We start from the raw sequence: 21,483 nt of genomic DNA on the forward strand, positions 1-21,483 counted from the left end.
TTTCAGGTTCATGAACAGCAGCCCTCGAGCTGCAGCATAGACAATGCAATTCAGATATATTGATTCTGGCGCCCGTCACGCTCTCTACGAAGCCTGTGTCTGCACAAATTTAAGGTTGATGGGCTTCACGCCACGCTCCTTGAGCTTCTCCTGCACATCCCGGTAAACCTGGTCTGGCTCCTGTTCCGCGTTGATCTTGACAACCCTGTTCTGCGATTCAAATTCGGTGACCACAGGCATGCTTGTCTCCACGAAAGTCCTAAAGCGCTTTCGGATACTCTCTGGGTTGTCGTCCGCGCGGCCGGATGTCTCGCCGCGGTGGAGAAGTCGCTTCTCCATGACAGCCTCGGAGCAGTCGAAGAAGATGGTGAACTTGGACGGGCAGACAGAGCGCTCGAATGCGTGGGCTTGGTCGAGTTTTCGTGGGAAGCCTATCCATGTTAGACAATGGAGGGAGAGTAGCTGTATTGGCAATCGTACCATCAATCAGGAACAATTTTCCCTGGTTCTCTCCGCTCTCTATGCTACTCTGCATAGCATTCTCCAGCAGCTGAACGGTGACCTCCATTGGCACAATGGTGCCCTCCTTGATGTATGTCTTGATCATCTCGCCGAATTGGCTGCCCTCACGGTTCTGCTCCTCACGAAGCAGGTCGCCGGCAGAGAGATGCTTGAAGCCATAGTCGCTAACGAGCTTCGTACATTGAGTGCCCTTTCCTGCACCAGGGCCGCCGAGGACGAAGAGTACGGTGACTTCGTCGCTGGACCAGCGAGGAGTAGAGCGACTGCCGGCGGCAGTTCCTTCGATCGCAGGCATGTTGGCTAGTGGGGATGCGAAGGCTTCACTTGTCCTTTGCCGCTGGGTGAATGACCTTGAATCGGTCCTTTGGGCTGGTATCCCTCGCCTTTGCGCTGCTCAACGATCTGGTTGAACAGGTATGTGCCTAGTCCCAATATGGCGAGGATAGGCCAGACCTTAAGGGGAGATTTGGAAGGCGGAGTCCGAATGTGTGTCGGAGGCTGCAGGGGTGAAGATATGGGATCAGTGTACGCCTCGCATGCACGTCATGGGGTCACAACTTACTTCGTTGGGGCCTGTTGGTTCGCCTGGTTGACGGAGACGAGATGCGTTTACCCTAGAGGAGGTAAAGGCGCGAGTTGCGAAGAATTGAGGCTGACGAACGAGGATACGCTGGCGCGAGAGTAGCGACATAATGATAATAAGGCGGTATGGGAGGGGCGATTGTCGCAGAGACGAGGAAGGTACGTGTACGCTAACCCCAGGTGGCGCTAGCTCAAGGCCCAGGCTTGCTAGCATCAATTGACCATTGATGCTATTCTCCACTCCCCATCTTCACTGACTCTCACCAGCACAATCTCACCTTGATCCCGCCTTGATCCATGACCGAATACATCTACGGCTAACGGATAGTTCTAGCATTGACTGTTTGAGAAGCTTACAGACACTTGCAGACAGCCATGACTACAACCAGTTTCTTCTCCCGCGCTCACAGAGCGGCAGGTCCTGCGCCCAAAAAGATACGCGGCTTCCTTGCTTTACCCGGAGAGATCAGAAACAAGATTTACAACTACTACTTTGACTCTGAGCGTCGCTGTGAGATTGTCGCCGAAGGAGCCCAGTTGACACAGCGATCGCCGCAAACCGTCAAGCTGTCATTGAATCTTGTTCCTGCAAACAACACCACTTCAGTACACAAATCTGAGACAAAAGTTATTCCTCCTATCATGGTCCGCTTCTCAAGTCCACTTGGCAAGTACAATGCTATCCAGGGCCTGCGCACAAATTGGCAGGGTTCGCTGCATGCCTTGAGTCTTGTATGCAAGCAAGTCTACTCCGAGACAGCGACCTTCCTATACCAGAAGACGGTCTTTGTGTTCAATGCACCAAAACGCATGGAAAATTTCTTCAGATTCGCCTCCAGTGTTGGGATTGAAAACATCACCAAGTTGCATCTCCACTACGACACCTATGGTAACCCTTACTTGACCGAGTCCCTGGTCTGGCAAGAAAAGCACAGCCAGAGTTGGTGAGTACTGCGATATGATTTATGGCCTTGGAAATGCTCTTGGATGCTTTTCACAAAGTGGCTAACACCATGGTCACCCTTAGGCATCGAGCTTGCAAGGCCGCCTCGAAGAAGCTCATAAGTCTGCAAGAGCTTGAGATCTGGATGCATGTTCACGAGCCCGCTCCGAGATTCAGCCTACGTGAGAAGTGGCTGGGGCCTTTGCTCCACTTTCGGCGATTGGCACGCCCCAAGGAATTGGCAAGTCAAAACACACCATCAACTTCGCTTGTCTCTCGTCAGTCGGGTATTCGAGTCACCAAGGTACATGTTAAAACAGCTTGGGCCACGAGATTTGAGGCCTGCTACGCCGATCACAGAAGACTGGTAGAGGCAAGTAGGGAGTTGCATCAGTTATACGGCCAGGCCATCGGATCTGCCATCACTGGATCGACGGAAGAAGAAGCTATGGCTGCGTTCAATGCAGCGTGGGAAGAAAAATATACAGAGTGGCACCCCCTTCTTTCGCTCGTTCGGAGGAGGGTATGGTGAGGGTTGTTTGCGGAACCATGGGCGCATTGAACATTCAAAGGACTAGCTTAAGAGACGTTCATATTGTCCAAGTAAGCGCAAGGTGTACTAGTCCGTATTCTGTAGGAGCATTATGCTCATGCACACGAGTTTACCTGCTATGATCAGACCAGCATCTATCAAAGCCATTCCGATTGTCAATCTCGATTTTTAGTCTATGTGTCTAACCATTTTCTGCGTTTCTGATTGACCGCAGATCCCTAACAACGAATACTCGGTAACCCCATAACCTCAAGTAACCCGACTATACGATGCTCAAGCACTCGGGTTCTGCTTAGTAGCCTCATTACCAACCTGTGCCTCGTTCGCCGCGATCTCCTCCTCGACCTCTGGCGGGAAATCACCAGGTACAATACCAAAGACGCCAACCTCACTCCTGCCCATACCTCCGCCCTTCTTCTCCGTCTCCTCGCTCTCCTTCAGCACAAAGAACCCCGGGTTCTTCTTCATCTCATCCTCATCAAATTCGAAGACACGCCAGTCAGCGTTGAAGAACATGCGGTTGCAGATACCCGTGCGCAGGAAACCCGAATGTGTGACAACGGCAATGACCTTCTCAGGACGCGAGTAGAGGTCCTTGAGACATCTCTGTCCGCGCGCTAGGATAGCCTTCTCGGTAAAGGCGTACGGGTTCTTGGCTCCGCCGGTTGTCTTGTCTGGGAACGAAGGGTCTACAACTGAGAAGTCGTATTGCGGGAATTCCTTGGAGATCTCGTCGAGGGGTGTTCCAGTATCACAGGGCTTGTCGGCATTTTCTTGCCAGTTTGCGTCGGGTATGACTGTGATGCAAATCAGAACTCATGTTACACAGATATAAAACGAGCCTCTTTATATCCAGCGATGAACAATCTCACCTTTTGTGCCCTTCTTGATAAGCCAGTCTAGCCCAATAGTGGCAGTCTGAAGTGTCCGTCTTTGAGCGCTCACGACAATGAGTTCAACTTCATTGCCAATCTTGCTCTCCTTCAGACTCTCGTGTAGCTCGCGGCATTGCTGTTCGCCCAGCGCGGTAAGTGGAGGATCACGGATAGACCAGTCGTTGGTGGCATTGTGCTCTGCCTGAGCATGGCGGATGAGTATCAGAGTTGGTGGCATGACGGCAAATAGCAATTGGGTGAGTAGAGTAGGTGTGAATGGTTTGAGAGACGCGTGACATATGGTACTTGTGGAAGTTGTTGAATTGGTTTTCAAACTCGGCTTGCAGGTGACGCGCTACAGTAGTGGGGCAGAGGTACCTGCAGGGCGAATCGTCGATGATGTCAACCTGTAAATGGCAGGAGCGACGAAGCAAGTTTGGCAAGTGGGCCCGACGTGAGAGTGATACTACCGTTGTTGCTTGTGTAAATCTTGTTCATTTGATCGTGAAAGGCAATGGAAGCCGCTCGTTATGCATGATTACCGTCTACGCAGTGTCATGTCGTCGTCTATTCCTCCATCTTCTCCTCGTCCTCGTCATCATCGTCGTCTCCCTCCAGTGCCTTCTTTGCTAGCTTCTCGGCCTCTTCCCGGATCTCTTTGGGCACTTCTTCGTGCCTGCCCTTGGTAGGACCATCGAGACTGCTGATCCAGGTCATCTCAAGCTCAAACTCCTTGTCCTTGTTATCGTCGTGTGCGACGTAGATGATGCGTGCTGCCTCCTTGACACCCTCCTCCAGTGATAGCTGTCCTTCGGCGAGATTGAGCTTCTCGAGCTCCGACTTGGCGACCTGGCGGCCCTTGCCTGTAGCTGCACCATAGTAGCCCTGTGCGCGTTAGTTGTTGCCCATGTTTTGACACGATGGTTCTGCATACCCAGTATAGACCGCTGGGCTCGATCATGTAGAGTGATGGCCCGCCATGCTTCGCACCCTCCGTCTTGCCTCCCGATCCAACGGCAGGCCCCGAGCCAACTTGGCCGTCTACTGGTAGCTCTGCTTCAGAGTCCCAGCCTGCAAGGATGGCGGTTATACCAAATGGACGGACACTGGAGTAGAGAGTATATGCTTGGGCATAGCTTCCCATGCGGTCGGCGAGGGACGACGAGGGAATGGGTGCCTTGTACATCTGCCGCCATTGGGCTGCTTCATCGCGGGCGCGGGAGACGAAGTGGCGACCGTCGGGGAGGAGACCGGAAGACACGATGCCCATATTACGGTCCACGGTTGCTATCCGCTTGTTCGCGCCTGGCTTGAGGAGCTTGCTGCTGATGAGCTTCTCGAGAGCGAGTACGACGCCATCCTTGCACTTGATGCCAACCGCTGTGCCGCCGTTCTCTACCGCCTTGACCGCGTATTCGACCTGGAAATTTCGACCGTCGGGGGAAAAGACCGAGTTGGACAGGTCGTAGCCCGTACCTATTGAAGTCTACACCCTGGTTAGATTGACTGGGGTGCTTGCACTGTTGCGGTGGGGTGTTTACCATGGTGGGCGGGGTGAAGACTGAAGACGGCGATCGGGGGTTTTCGGAATATCAAGTAGTTCCTGGGGTGTGAAGGAACAATTACCGTGCTAACAAACGTTGAAAGTCGAGCGTCCCGGTGTTGATGATTCTAGGCAATGGTGTATCTGCGCAAGCTCCAGTAGCTCACTAGCGCGCCAAGGAGATCCCCGGGCCCCGACGCCTACTCTGCTGTACAGGCATCAGCACCGACGTACGCAAGTCACAACGCTCGCAAACGTTGCAACCTTCCGAGTCCTTTATAGCACGCTATACAAGAGAAGAATTAAACACTACCTCTATAGTTGCCTTAGTAGAGTATCGCTATATAAGAAGAATTAACTACTCTTCTTACAATTACCTAGGTAGAGTATTATAATACAAGAGAAGATAAATCTCTCTCCTTGTAGTTGCCTAGGTAGAGTATTATAATACAAGGGAAGAATAATCTCTCTCTGTAGCTGCGTAGTAGGATGTTCGATTTTTCCCTTGTGCTGCTCTCTCTCCTGTGTCGACGTGTCCGCTGCCTGTTGTCCCGGCTTCTTCCGCCTGGACCGCTCCAATTGCATACACCTACATCCAAAAGTGCCTGCGCCCATACACATTTGATGAGTTGTCGTCCCAAACCGACCACTATTTACAAGCTCCAAAGGCACATCATTGGCTGTCAAGAGACTAGCCGAACAAGTTGGGTTTCAGCTTCGTCACTAATTGGATGTGGGCGACAAAATTATCAGAATCATCCCGCCTACACGCATGACCCCGACAGCACGCTATACTCAACGGTACATAAAGAAGCACCTTGACGCTGCTGCTAATCTTCTTACTGACCCCTCTTCACTGCTGACTTGATCCAAGTATCTCTGAATACCGTTCTCTGTTTGTTCCTGACTCACAGCGCCCTTGATCCCTCCCCCGCCGATTGTCGTCAGCGCCCAACCAACGCACGCGCGCATAGAAAGAGCCAATATCAAAGCCAAGCAGCGGACCATAAGTTCGCATATTCAAGATATTCCATCGTTACGAGCCTCATTCGACTCGACGACTGATCCAGTTTTTCAACCTTATTTTTCCAAAGTTGCCCCTCATACCGCTTGCTGTTGAGACCCTAGAGGAATATGCAGCTCCTCCACCACTGCAACTGCACTTACGACACGCCCATTTCGTACAGTCCTTTCGTTTTCTCTCAAAACATCTCTTGCTTAAACGTAAGCTCGATCACAACAGATCGATGCTACTAGATACTGACATTACGTCATAGTGCGGCACAATATCTACAGGCATCAACGTCCAGGGGAAAGCAGCAGAAGACGCAAACATGCAGCAAGATGAGCTTACCCGGTTGTTTTCAGCCAACATGAACTTGTCGCAGAGAGACGTACAGCCCATGCAACCACAGGTGCACCAAGAGCAACAAGTGCAGCAGCAGCAGCAGCAGGAGCAAGAAGAGGCCCCCAAGCAGATCGTCTACGCTTCCCAACACTACACCCATTCATACCACGTACCTGCGCGCAGTTCCTCCGAGCCGGCCTCGAAGACGCACATCGACTCGTCCGATCTGGCGGCGGTGTTTATAAGGAACAGCATCGACCCTACTCTTCTGTTCCCTTCGCAAATCGAGCTCTTCCAGAACGCGGACGATGATCAACGACTCCGTCTCCTGGAGCTCTGGCGTATCTCTCCACCATCAGGGCGTCAAGGCCACCCAGCAGGCGTAGACTACAACATGTCTAGACAGCTCTACGACTGGCCGCCCACCAGCCTAGCACAGGAGGAGGCCATGGCGAAACTGAGATATGAGAAGCAGCAAGCAGAGTTGGCGCAACAAGATGCCATCCGACACCACCAGCAGCAGTTGGAGCAGAGTATGTCTGCGGCAGCTGAGCCCTACATGGCGTCGGGATATGAGATGATGGCTAGGCGTGAGTATGAAGAGTCAGCGCGAGCTGAGAAGGAATCGAACAAGTACAACCAGGCCACCGATCCGGTTTATAACAACACAGGAAGCAACGGGCTCTGGCAGAAGAACGCGAGTAACGTCGTGGAAATGGAGAACGCTTACGGTTCATATGCATATGCGCGAGAATATGGACTACACGGCGGTTATGGCGATGAGGAGATGGTCATGTAAACATGATGTCGTTGTGTTGGACTCCCTAAGGATAGGGGCGAGGTCGCGTTATTATACGTTGGGACGCCTGTGTGCACATCCCCGTTTCCTCCATTATACCCAGAAACAGTCGCACACGCGAACAATAACGTGGAAGGATTGTCGTACATGATATACTTCGGTTAGCAGGATACCCAGGCAGGACTATATTGCAATGTATCGATTGAGCTGCACTTGGATTTCGTCGCGTGGTGAAACAGAACGGTATTGTTACATTTGAAAGGTTGTTTCCCAGAAGGGTTCAAGAAGATGCAGTCTACTTCGCCTTTCCACTCGGCCACTTCTTCCAGCCTCTTCCGTGTCCCCTCTGCTTCCATTCCTGGATCAAAGCAGGCATGTTCAGCATAGCCTGTCTCCTCATTTCCAGACGTCCCTTTAGTGTTCGCTCCCATAGCTTTCCCTTGACCTTCTGTCCCTCGCCTGTGCCCTTGACTTGCAGTCCTTTTTCTATCCTCCGCCTCTCCTTCTCACCTGGCTTTTTAATGGTCCAGGGGAGGAGATCGACGACGCCGTGCTGTGAAGCCAGTTTTACGAGGTCGGCTTGCTTCCGTAGGCCGTAGGCGGGGGACTGCCACCGCCCGGTTGCGAAGTTCTTGTGTGGGAGAAATGGGTTTGGGTACGGCAGGTCGAATGCTTCTGGCGGTATGTTTGGGTCTGAGGGCGCATTTGAGGGTCTGGGGGTGGTCTCTGGCGCCGATGTCTCGGTCATGGAGGCATTGGGGTCGGTTGGTGGGGTTGTCGATATTGTGTCTGGGGCTGCGTGTGAAGTCGGCGGTGCGAGTTGAGAGGAGAGACTGGGGAAGAGCGATGGCGGCGGGTACTTTTGGAAGAAGCGCAGCAATCGCGGCGGCAGCGACTTTGCAATCTCGGCAGACTTTTGGGCGCTCATGGTGACTATCTTGTGCGTTGCGATCGCTATGGGCGTGTCTGTTTGGTGCATGTCAAAAGTTCGCGCCAAGGCTACGAGGCCCAGGGTGGAGCTACTCGCGCCGCCTGGTCGCCGCGTAGCTATTGCTACCTATCCGGGTACATCACAAGCACAACCAACACCACAGCTTTCAACACACGCCCGAGAGCCGTCTCTCCCTCTCTGCTCTTAGACACAGATCAAGACTGGAGAACACATTAAATACACAGCCATGGTGAGCAATCCCGCTGTCAACATGCAGTCCATAGCTAACCGCACCAGTCGTCACCATTCTCCATAAGTACGCTGACACGGAAACCTCCACGCATACTCTTCTAATCTTCTGAACAGACGGTGGTGCCTGTGTGGCCATGGTGGGCAAGGACTGCGTAGCCATAGCATGCGACCTGCGTCTCGGCATGCAAGCCCTCACCGTGTCCAACAACTTCCCCAAGATCTTCCAATACGGCGACGTCTTCCTAGGTCTTACAGGACTCGCCACCGATGTATCCACCGTATCAGACCTCTTCCGCTACAAGGTCAACATGTACCGTCTCCGCGAAGAGCGCAACATTAGCCCCCAGACCATGGCGAACCTCGTAAGCTCAAGTCTGTATGAGAAGCGCTTTGGACCCTACTTTATCAGCCCGGTTATTGCCGGTATCAACCAGACGAGCGGGAAGCCCTTCATCTGCGGATTCGACAGCATTGGTTGCATCGACTTTGCGAAGGACTTCATTGTTAGCGGGACCGCAAGCGATCAACTGTTCGGTACATGTGAGGGACTGTGGGAGCCGGATCTGGTGGGTTGTACCACTATTCGAGATCGGACTAAGCTAACATCCATGGCAGGGCCCCGAGGACCTCTTCGAGACAATCTCACAGGCGCTGCTCAACGCCGTCGACCGAGACGCACTTTCAGGTTGGGGCGCACACGTTTACATCATTGAGAAGGATAAGGTGACCAAGCGGTTACTCAAGGGCAGGCAGGACTGAGGTGGTGCATGGTATGAGGTGGCATATGATCATGTTTATGAGCTACGATGAATATGGGGTGCCCGAGATCTGCCTTATGGCTGTGACGAGAAGATGGGGCAAGATCACACTATGCTGTGATACGTACGTGAAGTCGCTCTAGGTACGCCATCTCGACAGAAGGCAGCTGGAATTAGTTTCTGAATGAAGGCATCTCCAAGTCCATAACCTCTCTTGGAACTAGTCATGACAACTCCCTGGACAAACTGAAAAGCCCCAGGCAACTATACACCAGACTGTGTAGCTTTCGACCCACTTCGGCTTGAACATGAGCATACATAATGTATGTAAGGCTACTGTTTGAAGCAATACATGCCAAACCAATCCACGTAGCGGGGCCAGCTTACTATCGATAGTGAGTACGCACGTGATCTGGTGTTGCCTTAGCGTGCATGCGACCTATGGTTCGCGTGAATCCTCCTCCGCAACTCTGCAAACCGAGACCTCCGCAAAACCAAGATGACTGCCACCATCCCGCCCGCGCCTGCTCGTAAGCAGCCCCCGAGTATTGACGACATACTAAAAGCCAAGCGCGAGAAAGAAGCGGCCGCCGCGAAGCCCAAATTCATACCAAGGGCGGAGAGGGAGCGCATTGCGCTCGAGAAGCGAAAGAAAGAAGTGGAAGAAGCGCAAAAGAGGCGAGAGGCCTCGAACGGAAACAGCGATGACTGGAGACATTCGCAAGACAGCAATCGCGCGAATGGTCACAACAATTACAACGGCTCGTCCTCGTCCGTACCTACAGGGCCTCGTTCGATGCGCGATGCGCCAACTGGACCGTCCTCCATGCGCAATGATCGCCGAAACGGAGACATGGCACCCCCGCCACCGCCGGATAAGAAGGGAAACAAGCGTCCAGCTGAAGACGCTGAAGCTCTGATAAGACAACGATACATGGGCGCAGAGCAGAACCAGTCAACGTTTTCAGCCAAGAAGAAGCGCAAGCGAACGACGGAAAAGAAGTTCAACTTTGAATGGAACGAGGAAGAGGACACGAGCCACGACTACAACCCGATCTATCAACAGAAAGCTGAAGCAAGTTTCTTTGGACGTGGCAGACTTGGTGGCTTTTCTGACGAAGTTACCGATGCATCCACAAAGAAGATGGCTGAGGCGATCATGGAGCGAGATCCAGAGCACGGCAAAGAACGGGCTGAGGCACTACTTGAAATGGAGCGGCGGCGGAAGGACAAGAGCGGCCGCGCACAACTAGACAAGCACTGGAGTGAGAAGAGATTGGAGAATATGCGGGAGCGCGACTGGCGCATCTTCAAGGAGGATTTCAGCATTGCCACCAAAGGAGGCGCCATACCGAATCCTATGCGCAATTGGGAGGAATCAGGACTCCCAGACAAGCTTATGCGCATCGTACACCAGGTTGGCTACACGGAGCCCTCGCCCATTCAACGCGCGGCCATACCCATTGCTCTACAGTGTCGCGATCTTATCGGAGTTGCTGCAACAGGTTCGGGTAAGACTGCCTCCTTCGTCCTGCCACTACTAGCCTACATCTCACAACTACCCCCTCTTGACGCTATGACGCGCCATGATGGCCCGTACGCCCTCATCCTCGCACCGACGCGCGAATTGGCTCAGCAAATCGAAATCGAGACTCGCAAGTTTGCGTCACCACTAGGCTTCAGAACTGCTGTTCTTGTCGGTGGTCACTCCATCGAAGAACAGTCGTTCCAGATGCGGGACGGTGCTGAGATCATCATTGCCACGCCTGGTCGTCTAGTAGACTGTATTGAGCGCCGAGTTCTCGTTCTCAGTCAGTGCACTTATGTTATCATGGACGAGGCTGACAGGATGATTGACATGGGTTTCGAGGAGCCCGTCAACAAGATCCTCGATGCTCTGCCTGTTAACAACGAGAAACCAGACACGGACGAGGCTGAAGATCCCAATGCAATGAGAAAGGGAACATACCGCCAAACCATGATGTACACAGCTACCATGCCGCCAGCCGTCGAGAGGATTGCGAAGAAGTACACACGTCGCCCTGCTATCGTTACAGTTGGTAACCAAGGCGAGGCTACTGACACTGTTGAGCAGCGTGTCGAGTTCGTTCAGGGAGAAGAGAAGAGGAAGAAGCGTCTCCAGGAAATCCTCACATCTGGCGAATTTTCTGCACCGATTATTGTGTTCGTCAACATCAAGCGCAACTGCGATGCCATCGCTCGCGAGATCAAACACATGGGTTTCTCGTCTGCTACGATTCACGGTGGAAAAACCCAAGAACAGCGTGAGGCTGCTCTTGCATCGCTCAAAAATGGACAAACTAGCGTGCTTGTTGCCACCGACTTGCTCGGTCGTGGTATCGATATTCAGGGCGTTCAGTTGGTGGTGAACTTCAATATGCCAGGTAACATTGAAAGCTACACCCATCGTATCGGTCGTACTGGACGTTTGGGTGCGGACTCGGACAAACCTGGTGTGGCTATTACGTTCTGGGGCAACGAAGATGCGGATGTGCTTTACGACCTCAAGCAGATTCTCATGAAGAGTCAGATCAGTAAGGTGCCTGAGGATCTGAGAAAGCACGAGGCAGCACAACAGAAGGGCAAGAAGAGGGGCGAGGCTCCGGTCAAGAATATCACGTAGTGCGCTGCAGAGTCAGTATTGATGAGTCCGTAGACGGCAAGGCGGCTGCGATGGGTCGGTTCCAACATCGACCTTGTTGCAGCTTCGATAGCCGAATAATAAAGTCGCCTCTACTTTCCGAGAACATGGTGAGCGTCCCGGCAAATGCAAAACCTGCGAATCGACGGCCTAATGCACGACTCAGTAGCGCCGATCTACCCCAGACTGCTGCACTGCTTAATCCCGAAATAGCTAGCGAGTGGAGAGGGCAGCGTCACTTTGGCACCACAGCCAGCCGGTGTGGTTTGAAAAGCCGCGCATGGTCGATTAGTGCACGCGCACCGTTGACGCTCGTACACGGAAAATCCCCGCCTCGATGAAAACAAGCCCCTACGCCATGTCGCTCCCTACCGGCCCGTTTCTCCTGTCAAATCTGTCGCCATGTTGTGCGCTACCATGCGACTCTCCTTTTAACCGATGGAGTTGCAGACACGCCTTGTGCCTGGTTCGTCGTACCGTGGTGGAGCTGCGCATTGAGTTTGGGACCAACCGCTTCGCAAATGGCATCGCTCTCTGTCAACCTGGCCTCTAGCGTGACGTCGTCTGTTTTCGCGGCGGAGTCAACACCGGCGCTGGGCACTCTCGAGTCTGCTGGCGCTGGAATCACTGGAGGTAAGGGTTCTCGGTCTTGTCCCCGAAGCTTGATTCTTGTGTACTAATAGGTGCGTAGGCTACACGGGCGACTCTCTGCCCCTCAAGATCATCATTGCGTTCCTCCTCGGCCTCTCCCTCTACAACGCCATCGAACTCATTGTCCTCGCATTCGTCACTTTCCAGCACTACCACGGCCTGTACTTCTGGTCGCTGGTCATCAGCGCCTTCGGCATCATACCATACGCGCTTGGCTTCATCATCAAGTTCTTCCGGGTCTTGGATCCCTCACGAGATGCTGGATATGTCGCCGTCGTCCTGCTTACACTTGGGTGGTGGCCTATGATCACTGGTGAGTCCGCTCAACTCTGGAAGACTCGAGAATCTCGCTTCTAACCAGCCCCTAGGGCAATCGGTTGTCCTATGGTCGCGTCTCCACCTCGTCACAAACTCGCGTCGAGTCCTTCGCTGGACCCTCTACATGATCATTGTCAATGGCGTGCTTTTGCATTCGGTCACGACCGTCCTGACCTTCGGCTCGAACTCGAACTCGCTTACCGAAGCCACGCTCCAGCGCTTCGTCCGTGGATACTCGATAATGGAAAAGATACAAATGGTTGGCTTCTTCGTGCAAGAAACCATCTTGTCGATTGTGTATATAAAAGAGACGATACGGCTGCTGCGACTCTCCGAGCAAGTTCAAGACGACGTGCGGAGTTTCGACGACAGCGCTGGAATGGGGCACCTCAAAAACACCAATGTCCGGAAGACAATGTACCAGCTTCTTACCATAAACGTCCTGATCATCGCCATGGATATCGCCCTACTCAGCGTCGAATTTGCCAACCTCTACCTCATCGAAACATCACTCAAGGGCGTCGTATACTCGGTTAAACTCAAACTCGAATTCGCCGTGCTAGGCAAACTCGTCCAGCTCGTTCGTGTCCGCGCCGAAAGCGACCAGAGCATGAACAACAACCACTACGCCCGCGGGAACAGCTTCGAACGCCGAAATACCCTGACGCTGGAAAAGACACAGAGTGGCAGTGGCACCGCGAGCGTGGGCGTATCGGGGAGGATCAACAGCAGCCTCCTCACGCACGATTTTGGTAGCCAGCAATACCCCGACTTTGTGGATCCCAGGCGCATCAGTCCGAATATCACGCATGCGGAGCCAGTCAATGAGGAGACTGGATGGGAATCCCGAGGGCAGCAGGAGGACAGAGACAAGTGGAGGAGGCGAGCCAGAGTAAAACGTGGGAGCTGGATCGATGAAGAGATGGACAAACATAATATTGGGTGAAGCGACAGATCAGAACTGACAAGCTGAAACCTGTTGGATAGGCTCGGGCTGACCTCCTAGGTCCTCTGCCAGAGCGAGCTCACCACATAACCACAACGTCCGTCCCGGACCTTGCGCATTTGGGCATTGTATGCCTCAATCAGAAACGATCCTAATACGGCAGCAATCCTGATGCACGACCTGCAGGATAGTGGCAAGCCCAGTCGCTAAATTATCAGCAAAGGCAGTACACGTACAGCCAGTCCGCGGCACGTCTCCTGCTCCGATGCCTTCCATTGGCGGGGGTCTCGCTACAGTACCACCACCTCAGAGCGCACCATGGCCTCTTGGAGTGTCCATGATACCCACGGTCGCCGCCACTGCAGCCCCTCAGTAGGGCGCCAATACCGAGGATTTTTGTCAGCCGCATCATAGAATGCAGACGATGTAAATTATAAGAGGACACCGAAATCTGTGTCGCACTAGACATTCACACGCTAGCAATCACTCTTAGTAATGAGCTCCGTCTCTTACAGCCCTTGCTACACTATTCCCGTCTTACTTCTTAATGGGTATTGAGACGTAAACACCATGAAATAGGGGTTCTTCAACCAACCCAAACATAAAACCGCTGTTTTAGCACGGCGACCATAGCTAGTCAATGTAAGAATCACCAATGAAGACATCAACACAAGAGGTTCAGTTGACGGAGAACTTGTATTTCATAGATAAAAAGGGCAGCAACGAAGACGTGTGGGTTTGCAAACTTCCTTATTAATACACGCAATAAAAAGACAACAATGACCAGGTATCGGCGACGCAAAACGCCAGAAACACCAAAAGCTCCAAATACTCCATACCGTGACATGCCTTCGTCTAAACTCTGCTGTCATAAAACGCTGAACAAAGCCTCGCTAAAACTAACAACCAACCAGCAAATTTACCCATCGTTGTCAAACTCGGACTGATTGGGCACCTTGGGCCCACCATCTTTGCGAATAGGAATCTTGATGCCTTGCTGCGCAAAGCATTTGCTAAGCTTGGTGCTCTCAATCACACCCGGGAATTTCTTGGCCGAGTACACGGTAAACGGATCGGTAAAGGCAGAGGCCAGCATAGGGCCTTTGCCTTTGCTTGGTCCGTTGAGGTGGACGGTGCCGTTTGTGCCGTCACCAGCGCCAATGTCGAAAAGGCTGAGCTTCAGCCGGAAAGTGCCCTCTGTGCGCACGCTGAGATCCTGGAGCACGAACCAGAAACCAGGCTTGCCCGAGAGATCGTTGAGGCGGCATGCGTTGACGGCATTCATGCCGATTAGGTTGCGTGTGTGATTTGAGCCCGCGGGTGTGGCGGGGATCAAGGCAGTTTGGGGTTGGCCATACATCGGGTATGCCTGTGGATAGTACCCCATCGGCGCTGCTGAGGGATTGGTGCCATATGGCATGACTGATTGGCGGAAGTCGTAAGGGACAGCTGTCGTCACCAGGTGGTGATTCCGCTCTGGCTGCGGAGGATATGATGTGGTGGTGCTGCTGGAGATGGAGACTGTGGGCGCAGCGCTGCTGTGCCTGACCAGATTGACGGCTTCGGTTCCCGTCGAGTCATACAGGTCCACCATGAGGACGAAATAGGTGCTGTCGATATCCTGGAAGTCGACTTCTCGTCCCGTGTGGATGTCGGTGACAACCAAACGGATGCAGGGCGGAGGCGTGATGGGCCGTCGATCCTTGTCACCAAAGCCGCACATTCGGGCTCGGATCGGTTGCTGTTCGACAGACAGCTCGTACCGCTTGCCTCCTTGGACAGGCGCCTGCTGATGCTGATGCTGGACCGGCTCCGGGCGTCCAGTGTTCATTTTGGTGTAGTTGTAAGCCATTTTTGATAGTATTGCTGTGGCTTGGAGTAAGATGTTGGGAATGATGATACAAGACGGGGGGGCTCCCGAGGCTTTATACTGTTCAAGATTTAGGCGACTCCGGAGTGCGCTACCGACCAACGCTACAGAGGCACCACTGCTACCATGGTTGTCTGTGGAGACATGAACGCTTCGCAAGTCGCCAGCAAATCACTGTTATCACGTAAATAACTCACCCACAATTCTCTTTGAGGGCCTGTCAGTCTAATCGTCGCGATTGGGGGTGCAAATATTAGAGGTTCACAGCCATGGGTCTCCACCATGATCGGCGCCAGCTCCCGGCGCCATTTAAGTCGCTGGGTCCTGGTTGGGCGTTTGAGACGAGAGTTCTGAACATCTGATAGGCTGTTCTTCGTCTCCACACTTGTATAGGCTGCGGATGGAGACTACCACTAGCTTTCTTCCCACCAAACATCGGGGCCGTACTCTAGCGGGGAGAATGGTTGTAATAACATGTCATACAAGGGAAAACCGAACACCCTACTGGGCAACTACAGAGAGTGTGGCCAACCTTCTCTTACATAACAATACTCTACCTAGGCAACTACAGGAATAGCGTTGGATTTCTCCTATGAATGACGACGTGGAAGCTTGCATAAGAAGATTCTCTTAAATAAGAGAAACTCAAGTATCCATGCTCAGATGAGCCACGACTCTGCAACAAGTGCGAGATAATTTTCGGCAAGTCTACCAATTGCATTTTTGCTGCATCGCACTCTAACGTAATGCGCTGTGTTGTACACTAGCAAACGATCGAGAAAAAAGAAACATGGTGTATATCTTCACATCATGCCTTGGTAATGAGGCTCAAACTGAGATAAGCGAGCGCCCTTTGGAAGAAAGAGTGCGTACGTTGCAGTACATGCTGAAGGCCACCACTCAACAACAACAACTTTGCCTTTTTCATCGGCACAGGCGGCCATGACACCATAACCCGTCTGTCTATGAATCATTCATTTCTGTAGAAAGAGCTTGGCAAACCCCGAACTAGAGCTCGGAATCTCAAGACCGGCAACTGCCCATGTGCTTCCGTGTCGTGTCTATGCTTGGTTGTATCCTAGAATGCGCATGATGGTGATCTAACCCCATTGGAAGAGTGTTTGCTTTTTGCCCTTGTTACCCTTCTTCTTTCCTGCCGCACTAGCCTCCTCTACAGCTGGCGTTGATGTTCCGCTGTTTGCGCCAGATGGGCCAGCCCAAGGGTTGTTCACTGGTGTATTGCGGCCACTGTTATCGCGCGTCAGAGCGCGGCCAGTGTATCCAGGACTGAAGAGTGTACTGGTGGGTTTTGCGGCTGCTGGGAGAGCTGGGAAGGCGTCCGCTGCGATGGGCTTCTTGTTTACATTTGTTGATGACGCAACCCGCGATGGCATGGGCGAAGGACGAGCGCTTGTTGCCGTAGACGAAGAAGCCCAAGGCGTCTGTCCGGGCTTCGCACCAATGCGACCTGCTGGCGCTGGCAGAGCAGGGAAAGGGTTGCTCGACGATGCGTTGGACCAGCTAGCTTGCTGGTTGGCTGTAGATCGTGATGATTTCGCTGTTGAGCTCTTTAGCTTCAGTACACGAGAGCCTCCTCGCACGGTTGATCCGCCATTCAAAGCTTGTTCTGTCGCGGAGCCTGGCAAGGAAGGGTAATCTTCGTTGATGGCCTTCCAGTCATTCCACGCTTTCAAGAGCCCCTCTCGTTTTCCTGGCAACTCGAAGATATCTGCCAATTCCTTGATCAGCTTTCCCATCTCCTTCGAGTCAGCGTCAAATAGTGCAAAGAATCCCTCGATCAATTGCGCTGCCGACACGTTGGAGTTCCGATAGGCTGATACTGCGGCTCTGAACTCCTGTAGCTTGATCTCACTACCCCGAAGCATGTTTGTGGCTCGTTCCGTGACTGCGTTGTGGCGCAACAGCCGAGCCTGCTCCTGAGGTGTTTGCGGGACCGAGTTGACTGGTTGTGTGTTCATGCTTAGTTGAGTGACACCATTTGTGATGTTGCCTGTCGCCACTTGGGCAGGGCGCGAGGCAGTTACAGTGGGAGGCTCTGAGGCACTTGGGGGAGCCCTGGCAGCAAAAGCCTCGCCCGGAGTTGGTGCAGAGAGCTGGCCACCGAAAGTTCTTCCAGTAACTGAATGAGTATTTTGGGCTTCTCTCTGTCGCTGGTAAGCAAGCTCTGCTCTGCTCAAGGGTTGCGCAGACGACGCAGGTACCGGCTCTGCGTTTGGATCCCGTCCACGTCCACGGCCTCGGCCGCCCTCGCGTCTGCGGTCGTCTCGTCTGTTGTTACCCTGACCTTGATCATGCGGTGCTCTTATTTGGAAGCCAGACATGTCAACTCTCCGGGCATCTCGTAACGCGTCCTTGGAAAGACCGTTGGGGTGCACTTCCAGCTGATGCGCCTTGAGATCCATCTCCGAATCAAACACGACGAATTTCTTCTCCAAGCACTCTCGGTCAGGGCAGAGGAAGTGGTCTTTCCGGAAGTGCACCTCGAGGGAGTCGTAGTTGACAAAGTATTGCTGCTTTCTGCTTCCCCCTTCGCGGCGATCGCAAATGTGGCAGCGCTCGTGCTTGTCTCTGCAATGTGTGTACAGCTCATCGTCACCGTAGAAGCGCTGTCTGCAGAAGCCACATTCCGGGTGCCCCTTGAAGCCACTCTGATCTATTGCTCCAGGATTATCGTCGCCAAACTTCTGGTGCTTGCGCAAATCGGCCTGCGTGAATAGCTCGTGCTCGTGGGTGAAGACTTTCTTGTTTCGTGTACATAGGTCACTTGGATAAGTTAGCTGATGCAGCGATACTAGGGCTATGGAATACGTACCACATCATTTTCCCGTGCGCCGTCTTGACATGGCGGTGCAGGTCTGGCCAGCCCAGACAGGCGACGTCGCACTCGCTGTCGGGGCAATTGTACTGCAGCAACAAGCGCGCGTCTTCGAAAACGCCCGAATTCTCAAAGTGTATGCCCAAAGTGTCATCAGATCGGAAGAACTCGGCGGCTGAAAAGTCCTCGTAGTTCTTCTCTGCGTCGTCTGTGAGGATGACGTGATCTGACTCTGTTCGGCAGTGGGCGCACGCTTTCGTCTTGTACAGAGCTCGCATACGAATGGAGCAGATGTGGCAAGTCCGGTGGTTGCAAGGAGCGACGGCTGTGTGCTGAACGGGCGAGGCGCAAATGAAACAGACTTCGGCGTCGTCGTCTTCATTGTCGGATTGCTGGAGGTTTGGCTTCGCGAGAGTGGGCGCAGCCTGTTCGCTCGCCTCTGTCTCTATCGCAGGCGCCTTGCCCTTCTCTGGCGCATGTCCGCCACGACCGCCTGCGCCATCTCTGTTGCCGCGACCTCGTCCGCGACTCTGAAAGCCGCCCCGTCCACGTCCTCTCCCTCCAAAGCTGTCGTGACCATCTTCTACACCGGCGTTGCCGCCTCTGCTGCGTCCACGGCCCCTGCCTCCTCTCCGCTGTGGGCTTGAGGGCACTTGTGTGTTTTCTTGGGCACCAGTCGAGGCCATCGCGGGGTAGGTGGTCTGGTTTCAGGGACGTGTACAGGGGATTGGTGGTATAGAGAGTGTCAAAGTCTTTTGGGGGGCGACGGAAGGCGGGTTATGGGCAGGCCAGCGAGGCCTCTTTCTACAGTGCGTGTTTGGTGGTGGGTTGACAAAAGCTACTTGCGATGACGATGTTCACAAGCGAATAGACGTGGTCCCTGCTGAAACATGACTCAGGCACTTATAAATACTCCGAAGTGGTGCGTTACAATGGCAGATTCATGGATGAGTCGAAATGATTTCGCTGTGACATTTCCTTATGAAAATAGTTACGCCCTTATCAATGCATGTTATTATGCTGTAGGCAATCTCCTAGCGACAGCTTCGAAACATGCGTCATAAATTCTCCGATGCCTGGTTCCTCATATTTCACAGCTCGCGTAGACCTTCCTCCTCCTCATCGTACTCGTCGTGGTAGAGTGACTTCAGCAAGTTCTTGAAGTCCAGCCCCCCACTGCCACCAAAGCAACGCTGATTGATCCAGCCTTGCATGACGAGAATTTGATCAGTAAACGTCTCAGCGTCAACATGAGCACGTTCAGTTTCGGCAGCCTTCTTCTCCATTTCGATCGGGTCTTGCTCGCTGTATGCGGCTAGCTCGGTCCTGAGTTTCTCGAGGTCCTTGGTGAGCTCGGCGTGCTTCGAAACCAGTGTCTTTCGATCGCCACCTATGAGCGGTGAGTGTGAATGCGATAATTGATAGCGCAGTATGTACCTGTCTCCGTGAGCATATCCTCGTCCTCAGCGCGAGCTGCGCCTGCATAGTCCACCCTCGCCTGGAGCTCGTTCACTGTAGCGTTGGCCTTGTCAAGCTCCTCCTGGGCTTTCTTAAGAGCAGCTTCTTTGGCTTTCTTTTCGTCGGCTGGAAAGCTCCAGTACCAGTTACCGCTACCAATCTTCTCAACACGGATCTTGTTGTCATCCGAGAGAGCCTGGAGGTAGTCCTTGACTTGCATGCCGTTGATAGAGGAGACTTGCGGCAGTGTCTTCTCGAGGTCTTTGATGCTGTGAGCCTGTGCAGTTTTGTGGAACCAGGCAAGAACAGAGGCCGCTTTCTGCGGGTTGGGCTGGGTTTTCGGTGCCTGCCAAAATTAGTGAGTGCTTCAGCCGTTCCCATGTCTGAACTGACCATATCCGCTCGATGAAACGATAGATGTCCTTGCGAAACTGGTTGAATATAAAGGATATACGAGAAGCGATGATTGTGATGCAGCGCGTGTAGAGACAAGGTCGTAGAAGTCGTAGACAGCTCTTCATTGCTGATGCCCTCCTCGAGGAAAGCACGCTAAGGTGTCAGTCGTCGAAGAAGGTAAGCACGACCGTAATCAAACACACCCTTGATTGCAATGCCATTTTGCAACATTCGGCACTCTGTAGCATCCTGCTTTGGGATGCCTGTACACCCAGATATGCGGGCTGAGAAGATGAGCCTGTACGCGTCTGGGAGTTGCTACAATACGTCTTGCACCGCCATAGCTCACTGGAATTTTGTTGTCGGGTAAGCCATCTTATAGCCTCTTTCTTCTGTCCCAACCTTCCCAGTTCACATCTCACTAACATCGTAATGCTTACTCCAGCTCTTCCTCTTCCGATTCGTCCTCCGACTCCCCATCAGACAAGATCATCGTTTCTAGGCGTGCCTTTTCCTTTGCGCGCTGCTTCTCTTTACTAGTTTGGGCTTTCTTCTTGGTTTTAGTGATAGCCCCCTTATTCTTACCACCGGTACCCTGTGTCCACTGCTTCTGACGAGCAAGAACCTGCGTTTCGTCTTCGTCGGCTGCCTCGGTAAAAGCCAGATCACCGGTCTCACCCAGCACGCCGCGAGCAGTCTCTTCCATCAGGATACTCAGGGCGATGAGCGCAGATTCGTCCATGCCTCTCCAGGTCCTATGCACCAGGCGGGGCCCCTTGGTTTTGGCCCATAGTGTCGAAACGTACTTTCTTAAAACGTCGGCCAGATCGCCACTGGGAAGCGTTTGGCCTGGAGGTAATTTGGTGTGCGCGGGGTAGTAATCATCTTCTTCGTACCGCATGGGAGCATTCTTTCGCTTGAAGAGGACCTCATCCGGGCGCAGTGGTTTCCTGGATGCTTTTGGATCCTGAATGTGGGCTATCAGACCAGTCCGAGCCACTTTTCCTAGAAGATTGTTAAACTATGCATTTTGGTTGTAAACGAATGTGTCTCTTACGATGGACGGCGTCGTAGACGGTAGCTCGTCGCTTTCGTGGTCTCTTCTTCACATTTTTGCGACGAGACTCTTCTGTGTCGGTCGCCATTTGAGGCGGCCTCAATATAGCACTGTGTTGTTGCTGTGTCGAGGCACAACGGAGTGTTCAGGTAAGCGGCTCGCTTGGTTGCAGGGCTTGAGCGT

The 21,483-nt window shown here is 53.1% G+C and overlaps 13 protein-coding genes across 13 annotated transcripts; 5 read left to right on the forward strand and 8 right to left on the reverse strand.

Annotated features, from left to right (window-relative positions):
- Positions 1-84: 84 nt before the first annotated feature.
- ACET3X_008178 (uncharacterized protein) lies at positions 85-1,213 on the reverse strand (the record flags this gene model as incomplete). Its single annotated transcript, XM_069454323.1, has 4 exons — positions 85-431; positions 481-822; positions 873-1,020; positions 1,085-1,213. The coding sequence occupies 4 exons, from the start codon at positions 1,211-1,213 to the stop codon at positions 85-87; spliced, it is 966 nt and encodes a 321-aa protein (XP_069303780.1).
- Positions 1,214-1,479: 266 nt separating this feature from the next.
- Positions 1,480-2,052, forward strand: ACET3X_008179 (uncharacterized protein; the record flags this gene model as incomplete). The annotated part of the gene is made up of 1 exon (XM_069454324.1): positions 1,480-2,052. One exon carries the CDS (start codon positions 1,480-1,482, stop codon positions 2,050-2,052), a length of 573 nt encoding a protein of 190 aa, XP_069303781.1.
- Positions 2,053-2,873: 821 nt separating this feature from the next.
- On the reverse strand, positions 2,874-3,713 carry ACET3X_008180 (uncharacterized protein; the record flags this gene model as incomplete). Its single annotated transcript, XM_069454325.1, has 2 exons — positions 2,874-3,397; positions 3,473-3,713. 2 exons carry the CDS (start codon positions 3,711-3,713, stop codon positions 2,874-2,876), a joined length of 765 nt encoding a protein of 254 aa, XP_069303782.1.
- Positions 3,714-3,964: 251 nt separating this feature from the next.
- On the reverse strand, positions 3,965-5,126 carry ACET3X_008181 (uncharacterized protein). Its single transcript, XM_069454326.1, has 3 exons — positions 5,017-5,126; positions 4,410-4,961; positions 3,965-4,360 (listed from the first exon to the last, which is right to left on the reverse strand). The coding sequence occupies exons 1-3, from the start codon at positions 5,017-5,019 to the stop codon at positions 4,043-4,045; spliced, it is 873 nt and encodes a 290-aa protein (XP_069303783.1). The 5' UTR covers positions 5,020-5,126; the 3' UTR covers positions 3,965-4,042.
- A 1,026-nt stretch (positions 5,127-6,152) lies between these two features.
- On the forward strand, positions 6,153-7,165 carry ACET3X_008182 (uncharacterized protein; the record flags this gene model as incomplete). The annotated part of the gene is made up of 2 exons (XM_069454327.1): positions 6,153-6,242; positions 6,296-7,165. The coding sequence occupies 2 exons, from the start codon at positions 6,153-6,155 to the stop codon at positions 7,163-7,165; spliced, it is 960 nt and encodes a 319-aa protein (XP_069303784.1).
- A 295-nt stretch (positions 7,166-7,460) lies between these two features.
- ACET3X_008183 (mitochondrial 54S ribosomal protein mL59) lies at positions 7,461-8,093 on the reverse strand (the record flags this gene model as incomplete). Its single annotated transcript, XM_069454328.1, has 1 exon — positions 7,461-8,093. The coding sequence occupies one exon, from the start codon at positions 8,091-8,093 to the stop codon at positions 7,461-7,463; it is 633 nt and encodes a 210-aa protein (XP_069303785.1).
- A 250-nt stretch (positions 8,094-8,343) lies between these two features.
- ACET3X_008184 (uncharacterized protein) lies at positions 8,344-9,107 on the forward strand (the record flags this gene model as incomplete). The annotated part of the gene is made up of 4 exons (XM_069454330.1): positions 8,344-8,346; positions 8,394-8,412; positions 8,463-8,914; positions 8,964-9,107. The coding sequence occupies 4 exons, from the start codon at positions 8,344-8,346 to the stop codon at positions 9,105-9,107; spliced, it is 618 nt and encodes a 205-aa protein (XP_069303786.1).
- Positions 9,108-9,605: 498 nt separating this feature from the next.
- ACET3X_008185 (uncharacterized protein) lies at positions 9,606-11,750 on the forward strand (the record flags this gene model as incomplete). Its single annotated transcript, XM_069454331.1, has 1 exon — positions 9,606-11,750. The coding sequence occupies one exon, from the start codon at positions 9,606-9,608 to the stop codon at positions 11,748-11,750; it is 2,145 nt and encodes a 714-aa protein (XP_069303787.1).
- Positions 11,751-12,289: 539 nt separating this feature from the next.
- On the forward strand, positions 12,290-13,683 carry ACET3X_008186 (uncharacterized protein; the record flags this gene model as incomplete). The annotated part of the gene is made up of 3 exons (XM_069454332.1): positions 12,290-12,401; positions 12,460-12,732; positions 12,788-13,683. The coding sequence occupies 3 exons, from the start codon at positions 12,290-12,292 to the stop codon at positions 13,681-13,683; spliced, it is 1,281 nt and encodes a 426-aa protein (XP_069303788.1).
- A 919-nt stretch (positions 13,684-14,602) lies between these two features.
- Positions 14,603-15,535, reverse strand: ACET3X_008187 (uncharacterized protein; the record flags this gene model as incomplete). The annotated part of the gene is made up of 1 exon (XM_069454333.1): positions 14,603-15,535. One exon carries the CDS (start codon positions 15,533-15,535, stop codon positions 14,603-14,605), a length of 933 nt encoding a protein of 310 aa, XP_069303789.1.
- A 1,118-nt stretch (positions 15,536-16,653) lies between these two features.
- On the reverse strand, positions 16,654-19,075 carry ACET3X_008188 (uncharacterized protein; the record flags this gene model as incomplete). The annotated part of the gene is made up of 2 exons (XM_069454334.1): positions 16,654-18,337; positions 18,387-19,075. 2 exons carry the CDS (start codon positions 19,073-19,075, stop codon positions 16,654-16,656), a joined length of 2,373 nt encoding a protein of 790 aa, XP_069303790.1.
- A 405-nt stretch (positions 19,076-19,480) lies between these two features.
- ACET3X_008189 (uncharacterized protein) lies at positions 19,481-20,243 on the reverse strand (the record flags this gene model as incomplete). Its single annotated transcript, XM_069454335.1, has 3 exons — positions 19,481-19,779; positions 19,827-20,193; positions 20,241-20,243. 3 exons carry the CDS (start codon positions 20,241-20,243, stop codon positions 19,481-19,483), a joined length of 669 nt encoding a protein of 222 aa, XP_069303791.1.
- Positions 20,244-20,679: 436 nt separating this feature from the next.
- On the reverse strand, positions 20,680-21,388 carry ACET3X_008190 (uncharacterized protein; the record flags this gene model as incomplete). Its single annotated transcript, XM_069454336.1, has 2 exons — positions 20,680-21,248; positions 21,301-21,388. 2 exons carry the CDS (start codon positions 21,386-21,388, stop codon positions 20,680-20,682), a joined length of 657 nt encoding a protein of 218 aa, XP_069303792.1.
- Positions 21,389-21,483: the final 95 nt, after the last annotated feature.

This window comes from Alternaria dauci, chromosome 8, assembly GCF_042100115.1.
Source record: "Alternaria dauci strain A2016 chromosome 8, whole genome shotgun sequence".
In the NCBI taxonomy this organism is placed as follows: Eukaryota; Fungi; Ascomycota; class Dothideomycetes; order Pleosporales; family Pleosporaceae; genus Alternaria; species Alternaria dauci.